Genomic DNA, 10,771 nt, shown 5'->3' on the forward strand with positions numbered 1-10,771 from the left:
CTTTGTCGTACTCTCGTGAAATGACAAGTGAATAAACAGTCATCTTTAGAATAACACATCTAGCATGGGAAAATATCAGCCACCACCCCCTACCATTTCATGAGCGGTACGAGCACACAAAAAGGAAATTTATTTTGAAGATTAGAGATGGCACATACAAATTTGCTTAGAATGGCACATAAATACCGCATATCGGTAGGTATAGTGGACTCATATGGCAAAAACTGGTTTTAAGGATATTGGATGCACAAGTAGTAATCATACTTAGTACAAGTGAAGGCTAGCAAAATATTGAGAAGCATCCAACCAAGAAACGAAAAATCTCACAAGCGAGCATCAAGCATAACTAACACCAAATAATGCACCACAAGTAGGATGTAATTTCATTGCATAACTATTGACTTTCGTGCTTGCATAGGGAATCACAAACCTTAACACCAATATTCTTACTAAAGCATAATTACTCATCAACATGACTCACATATTACTATCGTAATATCGCAAAACTATTACAAAGAATCAAGTTTATTTTGTCCAATGATCTTCATGAAAGTTTTTATTATATCCCTCTTGAATAACTATCCCCCAGGCAAGCCCAGGTGGGTTGTGCCCCCCTCGGGTACTTATTTGGCCCATCTTGTGTCTTCTGGTCTAGAAAAAATCTCCAAAAAGTTTCACTGCGTTTGGACTATGTTTGGTATTGATTTTCTGCGAAGTAAAAACAAGCAAAAAACAGCAACTGGCACTAGGCACTATGTCAATAGGTTAGTCCCAAAAAAATGATATAAAGTTGCTATAAAATGATTGTTAAATATCCAAGAATGATAATATAACAGCATGGAACATTCAAAAATTATAGATACGTTGGAGACGATTCAATGTATTACAGAACGAGTAAAGAGACTTGTCAGTAACGAGATTGAACTAGGTATGAAGATACCGACGATCGAATCTCGGGTAAGTAACATACCGATGGACAAAGGGAATTACGTATGTTTTCATAAGGTTCGACCGATAAAGATCTTCATAGAATATATACGAGCCAATATGGGCATCCAGGTTCCGCTATTTGTTATTGACCATAGGGTCCGCACGCTTAACGTTCATTAACGATATAGTGTTATATGAGTTATATGATTTGGTGACCAAATGTTATTCGGAGTCCTAGATGAGATCACAGACATGACGAGGAGCACCAGAATAGTCCGAAGGTAAAGATTGATATATAGAACGATGGTATTCAGACACCGAAAGAGTTTCGGAGTGCACCGGGTAGTCAATGGGGCACCAAAAGGGGTTCCGGACACCCCCGAGAGGTCTATGGGCCTAATGGGCCAAGGGAGAGACACACCAGCCCACAAGGGGGCTGGCACGCCCCTCTCCCTGGCCGCCAGCCCTAGGAAAGGAAAGGGGGGAGGGCTAGCCCCTCCTGCCTTCCGCTCCATGATACGTCTCCAACGTATCTATATAATTTTTGATTGTTCCATGCTCTTATATTATCTGTTTTGGATGTTTTATATGCATTAATATGTTATTTTATATTATTTTTTGGACTAACCTATTAACCTAGAGCCCAGTGCCAGTTTCTGGTTTTTCCTTGTTTTTGAGCTTCGCAGAAAAGGAATACCAAACGGAATAAAACTTCACGATGATTTTTCTTTGACCAGAAGACACCCAGGAGACTTGGAGTTCAAGTCAGAAGAGCCACGAGGCGGAGGCAAGGGTGGAGGGCGCGCCCATGGGGTAGTGCATGCCCCCTACCTTGTGGGCCCCTCGTGACCCCCCTGGCCTAGTTCTTCCTCCTATATATTCACATATATTCCCAGACCACCAGAAGCATCCATGAAAAACACTTTTCCACTGCCGCAACCTTCTGTCCCATGAGATCCCATCTTGGGGCCTTTTCCGGCATCCTGCCGGAGGGTGATTCGATCACGAAGGGCATCTACATCAACTCTATTGCCCTTCCGATGAAGCGCAAGTAGTTTACCTCAGACCTACGGGTCCATAGCTAGTAGCTAGATGGCTTCTTCTCTCTCTTTGATTCTCAATACGATGTTCTCCTTGATGTTCTTGGATATCTATCCGATGTAATCTTGTTTTGCAGTGTGTTTGTCAAGATCCGATGAATTGTGGATTTATGATCAACTTATCTATGAATATTATTTCAATCTTCTCTGAATTCTTATATGCATGATTTGATATCTTTGTATTTCTCTTCGAATTATAGGTCTGGTTTGGTCAACTAGATTGGTTTTTCTTGCAATGGGAGAGGTGCTTATAGCTTTGGGTTCAATCTTGCGTGATTTTACCCAGTCACAAAGTAGGGGTAGCGAGACACGTATTGAATTTTTGCCATCGAGGATAAAAAGATGGGGTTTACATCATATTGCATGAGTTTATTCCTCTACATCATGTCATCTTACTTAAGGCGTTACTCCGTTCTTTATGAACTTAATACTCTAGATGCATGCTAGATAGCGGTGGATGTGTGGAGTAATAGTAGTAGATACAAGCACGAGTCGGTCTACTTGACACGGACGTGATGCCTATATTTCATAATCATTGCCATGGATATTGTCATAACTTTGCGCTTTTATATCAATTGCTCGACAGTAATTTGTTCACCCATCGTATTATTTGCCTTCAAGAGGGAAGCATCTAGTGAAACCTATGGCCCCCGGGTCTATTTTCCATCATATTAGTTTCCGATCTACTATTTTGAAATCTTTTATTTTCAGATCTATAAACCAAAAAACCCAAAAATATTTTATCTTTTGTTTAGTTTTATTTATGTATCTCTATCAGATCTCACCTTTGCAAGTGACCATGAAGGGATTGACAACCCCTTTATCGCGTTGGGTGCAAGTGTTTGATTGTTTGTGCATGTATTGGTAATTAGCGCATTCTTCTCCTACTGGATGGATACATTGGTTCTTAACTGAGGGAAATACTTATCTCTACTATGCTGCATCACCCTTTCCTCTTCAAGGGAAAAACCAACGCAAGCTCAAGAAGTAGCAAGAAGAATTTCTGGCGCCATTGCCGAGGAGATCTATGCCAAGTCAAGATCTACATCAAGCCTACCAAGTACCCGTCATAAAACTCTAATCTCTTGCATTACATTATTCGCCATTTGCCTCTCATTTTCCTCTCCCCCACTTCAAAAATGATTTTCGAAAAGATTTGCCCTTTTCTTTCGCCCCTCTTCCGTTCGTCTTCCCGTTTGCTTTTTGTTCATTCGTGCGTTAGCTAGCCTTGATGGCTCAACCTAAGAACTTCGATCCTTATTATAAGAAGTTGGAAGAGATTGAAAATAATACTAGGAGCTTCTTGTCCTTACAATTTGAGCATAATAGTTTCTTTAGGAACAAGCTCAAGGAGAAGAAATCTTTTATGGAGTATATGAATAAAGAGCTCGATGATATGTCTAAAGAATTTTATGGTCTTAAATCTCAATTTGCTCATCTTGAAAATTTAGTTGGCCAAATTTCCAATAAACAAACCACTTTGATAAATAAGATGGCCGCTAAACCGGAGTTTCGTGAAAATAATGATGTGATTCCAATATAAATCTTGATAAATATGGGACTGGAGATGAGTCAACTTTAGAAGGCGTCCCAATGATTCGGAGTTTATAGATCTTGATGCAAAAATTGATAAAAGTGGGATTGGAGAGGTCAAAACTTTAAGTAGCAATGAACCCACTCTTTTGGATTTCAAGGAATTTAATTATGATAATTGTTCTTTAATAGATTGTATTTCCTTGTTGCAATCCATGTTGAATTCTCCTCATGCTTATAATCAAAATAAAGCTTTTACTAAACATATCGTTGATGCTATGATGAAATCTTTTGAAGAAAAGCTTGAATTGGAAGTTTTTATTCCTAGAAAACTTTATGATGAGTGGGAACCTACTATTAAAATTAAGATTAAAGATTATGAGTGCCATGCTTTGTGTGATTTGGGTCCTAGCGTTTCCACGATTCCAAAAACTTTATGTGATGTGTTAGGTTTCCGTGAATTTGATGATTGTTCTTTAAAATTGCATCTTGCGGATTCCACTAGTAAGAAACCTATGGGAAGGATTAATGATGTTCTTATTGTTGCAAATAGGAATTATGTGCCCGTAGATTTCATTGTTCTTGATATAGATTGCAATCCTACGTGTCCTATTATTCTTGGTAGACCTTTCCTTAGAACGATTGGTGCAATTATTGATATGAAAGAAGGAAACATTAGATTTCAATTTCCGTTAAGGAAGGGCATGGAACACTTTCCTAGAAAGAAAAATTAAGTTGCCATATGAATCTATTATGAGAGCTACTTATGGATTGCTACCAAAGATGACAATACCTAGATCTATGTTTTATGCCTAGCTAAGGGCGTTAAACAATAGCGCTTGTTGGGAGGCAACCCAATTTTATTATGATCTTGCTTTCTTAGGTTCTGTTTTGCAATAAATAATTCATCTAGCCTCTGGTTAGATGTATTTTTGTGTTTTAATTAGTGTTTGTGCCAAGTAAGACCTTTGGGATAGCTTACGGTGATAGTTGATTTGATCTTGCTGAAAAAACAGAAACTTCTGTGCCCAGTAATATAATTCTCATTTTTAACAAAAGTGCGATAAAATACTGATTCCTTTTGAAGAAGATTGATATAAAAATTTCCTTTGTTGTCCTAATTTTTCAGAATTTTTGGAGATACAAAAGTATTTTAAGTATTAAGATTGCTACAGACTGTTCTGTTTTTTTACAGATTCTGTTTTCTATGTCTTGTTTGCTTATTTTGATGAATCTATGGGTAGTATCGGAGGTATGAACCATGGAGAAGTTGGAATACAGTAGATATTACACCAATATAAATAAAGAATGAGTTCACAACAGTACCAGAAGTGGTGATTCTATTTTCTTATACTAACAAATCTCATGAGATTTTCTGTTGAGTTTTGTATTGTGAAGTTTTCAAGTTTTGGGTAAGGATTTGATGGACTATGGAATAAGGAGTGGCAAGAGCCTAAGCTTGGGGATTCCTAAGGCACCCCAAGGTAATATTCAAGGACAACCAAGAGCCTAAGCTTGGGGATGCCCCGGAAGGCATCCCCTCTTTCATCTTCATCTATTGGTAACTTCACTTGATGCTATATTTTTATTCACCACATGATATGTGTTTTCCTTGGAGCGTCGTGTATGATATGAGTCTTTACTTTTTAGTTTCCCACAATCATCCTTGTTGTACACACCTTTTGAGAGGGACACGCATGAATCATGATTTATTAGAATACTCTATGTGCTTCACTTATATCTTTTGAGCTAGGCAATTTTGCTCTAGTGCTTCACTTATATCTTTTTAGAGCACGGCGGTGGTTTTATTTTATAGAAATTGTTGAACTCTTATGCTTCACTTATATTATTTTAATATTTTTTTTAAACAACATGGTAATTTGCTTTGGTTATGAATTTAGTCCTAATATGGTAGACATCCAAGAGGGATATAATAAAAAATTCCATATAAAGTGCATTGAATACTATGAGAAGTTTGATTCCTTATGATTGTTTTGAGATATGAGGATGATAATATTAGAGTCATGCTAGTGAGTAATTGTGGATTGTAGAAATACTTGTGTTGAAGTTTGTGATTTCCGTAGCATGCACGTATGGTGAACTGTTATGTAACGAAGTTGGAACATGATTTATTTATTGATTGTCTTCCTTATGAGTGACGATCGGGGACGAGTGATGGTCTTTTCCTACCAATCTATCCCCTAGGAGCATGCGCGTAGTACTTTGTTTCGATGACTAATAGATTTTTTGCAATAAGTATGTGAGTTCTTTATAACTAATGTTGAGTCCATGGATTATACGCACTCTCACCCTTCCACCATTGCTAGTCTCTCTAGTACTACGCAACTTTCGCGGTACCATACACCCACCATATACCTTCCTCAAAACAGCCACCATACCTACCTATCATGGCATTTCCATAGCCATTCCGAGATATATTGCCATGCAACTTCCACTGTTCCTGTTATTATGAAACGCTTCATCATTGTCATATTGCTTTGCATGATCATCTAGTTGACATAGTATTTGTGGCAAAGCCACCGTTCATAATTTTTATACATGTCACTCTTGAGTCATTGCACATCCCGGTACACCATCGAAGGCATTCATATAGAGTCATATTTTGTTCTAAGTATCGAGTTGTAATTCTTGAGTTGTAAGTAAATAAAAGTGTGATGATCTTCATTATTAAAGCATTGTCCCATGGGAGGAAAAAAAATAAAAGAGGCCAAAGAAGCCAACAAAAAAAGAAGGCTAAAGAAGCCAAACAAAAAAATGAGAGAAAAGAGAGAAGGGGCAATGCTACTATCTTTTTTCCACATTTGTGCTTCAAAGTAGCACCATGATCTTCATGATAGAGTCTTATATGTTGTCACTTTCATATACTAGTGGGAATTTTTCATTATAGAACTTGGCTTGTATATTCCAACGATGGGCTTCCTCAAATTGCCCTAGGTCTTCATGAGCAAGCAAGTTGGATGCACACCCACTTAATTTCTTTTTGAGCTTTCATACACTTATAGCTCTAGTGCATCCGTTGCATGGCAATCCCTGAAGATTATATGTTCAGATCCATTATGCTATTTAATATCCCTCTAATCTTGAGCATGAATATTTTTTGTAAGTAGTTGTCCTTGTTCTTGAGGCCATGGGAGAAGTCATGTTGCAAATAATCATGTGAATTTGATATTCGTTTGATATTTTGATGATATGTATGTTGTGATCCCCTTAGTGGTGTTATGTGAACGTCGACTACATGACACTTCACCATCTTTGGGCCTAAGGGAATGCATTTGGTGTAGTTATTAGATGATGGGTTGCTAGAGTAACAGAAGCTTAAACCCTAGTTTATTCGCTTTTTCGCAAGGGATGATTTGGATTCATATGTTTAATGCTATGGTTAGATTCTATCTTAATACTTATCTCATAGTTGCGGATGCTTGCGAGGGGGTTAATCATAAGTGGGAGGCTTGTTCAAGTAAGAACAACACTCAAGCACCGGTCCACCCACATGTCAAATTATCAAAATAGCGAACGGGAATCAAACCAACATGATGAAAATGACTAGATGAAATTCCCGTGTGCCCTCAAGAACGCTTTGCTTATTATAAGAGATTGTTTTGGCATGTCCTTTGCTACAAAAATGACTGAGCTACCTTGCTGCACTTTTGTTACCGTTACCGTTACTTGCTCGTTATAAATTATCTTACTATCAAACTACTCGTTACCAACAATTTCAGTGCTTGCAGAAATTACCTTACTGAAAACCGCTTGTCATTTCCTTCTGCTTCTCATTGGGTTCGACACTCTTATTGAAAGGACTATGATTGATCCCCTACAATTGTGGGTCATCATTGGTCGAGGGAGAGGGAGCGTCTTCGGGAGCCAGAGGGAGGGGCCAGGCGAGTGGAGCAGGCCGTAAGTCGGTCTCCCATGGTGGAACGTGTCTAGGAAGTGCGGGACGGCGACACGAGTGGGGTAGGGCGAGCTCCTGCTAGCCCGCGGGGGCAGGAGATTGGGCGGGTTGGTGCAACGCCACTAGTTGGTCGCTGGTGGTGGATGCAGTCAGGGGCGGCGGGGCTATCACACAAGGCGGCGACGACTGATTTGTAGATCTCGGGTCAGAAATCAACGAGTGAGATGCTGATTTGGCACTGCCCAGTCACCGATCAATGCCGTCAAACCACTCAAATGACTCGAAACCGGATTGAAGGTTCATTTTTTAACCAGGTGGTTAGTTTGGGGCTGTAGAATGACCGGTTTTGTAGTTGAGGGTTGGATATCAAACCGTGTGGTAAGTTCAGTGTTGTAATGTGGATTTTTCTCAAACCCTATGTAAAGAAATATAAAAGTGTTTAGATCACTAGTAGCTAATCGACGGACTAAATTTCAATAGCTAATCGACTCACTATAGATGACATGATTAGATACAACCAGCAGTTACCTTACTGTTAACCATCATGCTCCGTCACGAGGGCCAACATCTTACATGTTTTTTTAGGGAACGAGGTAAAAAGAAGTCCTCCCCGATAAAAAACAGAAGGAAAAAGGGGCAAGCGATCAATTTGACAAAGGCCCTGTTTGGATCCTCTAACTTAGTTAGAGGTTAGAGTTGGTTTTTAACTTGTGACTAACCCTGAACTAACTTTAGCTTTTGTGGTGTTTCGATAAGAGGGTTAGATTGACAATAAATGCACTTCTCAATCATTTGGCCCTCTTTTCAACCGGATTCGTTGTGGTCGGATCTTGTGTGGCCTCCTCCCGCTCAGTAATGACATAAACAAATTATCTTTACAAATCAAGTATCAAAAACATGATAAATTTTACTTCAAGATAAATTCTCAGACTGCACCAAATTGTTGCGGCACATGGATATGATCTCATCCTCACTTGTGCTACCTCCATCATATTCTTCTTCCTCCTGCTTCAACACATGTATCAAATTGTCAACACATATCATAAAACTTGAAGGAATGTAAGCAAATGAAATTAATTCAGCCCGCAGATAAAACAAAATAGGTTCAACATAGATAATAGTTCAACACCTCACAAACACATGATAGGTTCCACATGCAACAATTTAAATAGGTTCAACATCTTAACACACACTTCAGAACTCCACACGTCGAAGCCGTCTCCGTCCATCACGGGTGCTTTGCTCCAAGCTATACTACCTGCACCAGAAGAGAAGAATCAGTAGCGCATCCAGGAAGTGCTACAAGCAAGCCGAACTCAACACCGCACACGCAGCCGTTCTCTTCTCCGGAATAAGTAATCTTGTCCATGTTAACTTATGAGATACATTTCTAACTATGATTATTTATAACAGCTAGTGCATAAAAAAATGAAATTGTACCAAAATATTATTTAATGATGAAGCATTGAGTTGATCACACTATATAGATCAGCTCTTTGTTTCTTAATGCTCTAAATTTGCACAAAAACATCTGCAACAAGAGAGGAGGCTGAACAGGGTGTTCTGATTCAGTTACTGTTGGTTCATTAGCTTCACACTCTGATTCAGTTAATGTTCTTCACATTCAACTCTTTTTCTTATGTAAAATGCATCAATAGTTTTCTTTTAACCATCACTGCCCGTTCTGTTAACAAAAAATAGTACAGAATACCTAATCAGAAGTTCCCCCAACAAATTAGGATGCAAGAATCTAGAACAGCAAGAAATTTCCTACGGAGAGAAGGAGGGCAGACTACTCCTGCTGACTTGCTCATGCATGCATCAGCCACATGCACAACCATTGTTCTTGCTCATGCATGCACCAGCCACATGCACACAGCCGCCGCCTAGTCCTCAATCACCGGCCACTCACTCCACCCAAGCCCCAGTTGCCGGCTCCGACGGATCCAGCCGCCCCGCCGGCTCAAATCCCGGCCACGAGCCGTTGCTAGAGAGATGGGTGCGTAGGGTGAGGGAGAGCACGAGTACAGAAAGAATGAACGAACTCACCTCTCGCTGGATCTCTGGTAGATGCGCCGCCACCATGCACGACAGAGAGAGAGAGAGAGACGACCGGTGACGGGGGAGTGGGGCGATCTTCGGCCGGAGGAGGGCGAGCGGCGGCCGGAGGAGGGCGAGCGGCGGCCGGAGGAGGGCGAGCGGCGGCCGGAGGAGGGCGCGCCTGGGGTTCCGCCGGCGCGGCGCTTAGGCGGCGGCGCGATGGGGAACGGGAGAGGAGTCGCGAAGGGAGGGTGCGGGACGGAGGGATCTGGTGCGGGAGGGAGATTTTTTTAGTGGGCCCCAGTAAAACTAGCCCAACTAGCACCTCTTTACCGGGATAGTTTTTTACATGGGTTAGATCCAACTAGCTAAAACTAACCCATGTGTTTGGATCCTTTAGAGCTAGTTGAGGCCAAACTAACCAAATCTAACTCTAACTGAGGGATCCAAATAGGGCCAAAGAAAGGTGGGGCAAAATATAAAATCGCCGCGGTGACGGGCCAAAAACCATAATAAATCCACGAGGCCAGCAAGTGCGAGACACCCATCCCTAAGATTGCGGCGGCCGGGGGGCGCGGCGGGCCCGTGCACTCGGTAGTTGCTGCGAGGCGCGGCGTGCCCGTGGACACCGGAGCGGCGGCCCCGGTAACTACTCGGCTTTCTCCTCCCTGTGCTGTCTGCCCCGCAATCTCTTCTCTGACTTCACTTCCTTGTCATTGGCAACTGGTGGTGCCGTGGTGGCAGCACCGTGCACAAGAGCGGTGACTGAAGAGTTTACAAGGAGGCGGCGCGGTACCGACGTGCAGCCCCTGCTCCGCTTCAATCTAGGGTTTGGCGGAGGTGGCACTGCGAGCAATCGAGGGAAAAACGAGAGGGGGCCGACGCCTTCTTGCGTTTTTGCCACGGTGGGGATTGCAGTAGCGACCAGGGTGGTGGCGACAACCAGGGCCCCTACTCCTGGCTGTGCAACAGGAACAAGCGATTGGCTGCCAAGGTGATTCTCCGGGCGAAGAAGCCGCCAAACCATCCCTTTTCCTGTATGTCTATGTGCCCCCTAGCTCTGCTTAACTACGTCTTTTCAGATTTGTGGCTTTTTAATTTTTTAAATATGTGCATTTATAATTTTCTTAGTCTTCTCCGATTTGCACGTGTCCACTCTTTCATATAAGATGTAACATGCCATGACGTTTCACTGCCATGTTGCTAGAATCATGCATTACAAGACACTGAATTTGTACCATTATAGGCAATT

General features: G+C 41.4%; 1 protein-coding gene across 1 annotated transcript; it reads right to left on the reverse strand.

Annotated features, from left to right (window-relative positions):
- Nucleotides 1–8,244: 8,244 nt before the first annotated feature.
- On the reverse strand, nucleotides 8,245–10,067 carry LOC125518946. The gene is made up of 5 exons (XM_048683829.1): nucleotides 9,942–10,067; nucleotides 9,698–9,844; nucleotides 9,529–9,655; nucleotides 8,673–8,737; nucleotides 8,245–8,484 (listed from the first exon to the last, which is right to left on the reverse strand). Exons 1-5 carry the CDS (start codon nucleotides 10,065–10,067, stop codon nucleotides 8,392–8,394), a joined length of 558 nt encoding a protein of 185 aa, XP_048539786.1. The 3' UTR covers nucleotides 8,245–8,391.
- Nucleotides 10,068–10,771: the final 704 nt, after the last annotated feature.

Source organism: Triticum urartu, chromosome 7 (assembly GCF_003073215.2).
Source record: "Triticum urartu cultivar G1812 chromosome 7, Tu2.1, whole genome shotgun sequence".
Taxonomy (NCBI): Eukaryota; Viridiplantae; Streptophyta; class Magnoliopsida; order Poales; family Poaceae; genus Triticum; species Triticum urartu.

Coding starts and splice junctions, on each gene's coding strand:
- LOC125518946 (XM_048683829.1), bottom strand. CDS start 10,067: ATGGGTGTCTCGCACTTGCTGGCCTCGTGGATTTATTATGGTTTTTGG. Junction 9,845..9,941: donor CTCAGTTAGAGTTAGATTTG/GTTAGTTTGGCC, acceptor CCCGGTAAAGAG/GTGCTAGTTGGGCTAGTTTT. Junction 9,656..9,697: donor CGCCGGCGGAACCCCAGGCG/CGCCCTCCTCCG, acceptor CCGGCCGCCGCT/CGCCCTCCTCCGGCCGCCGC.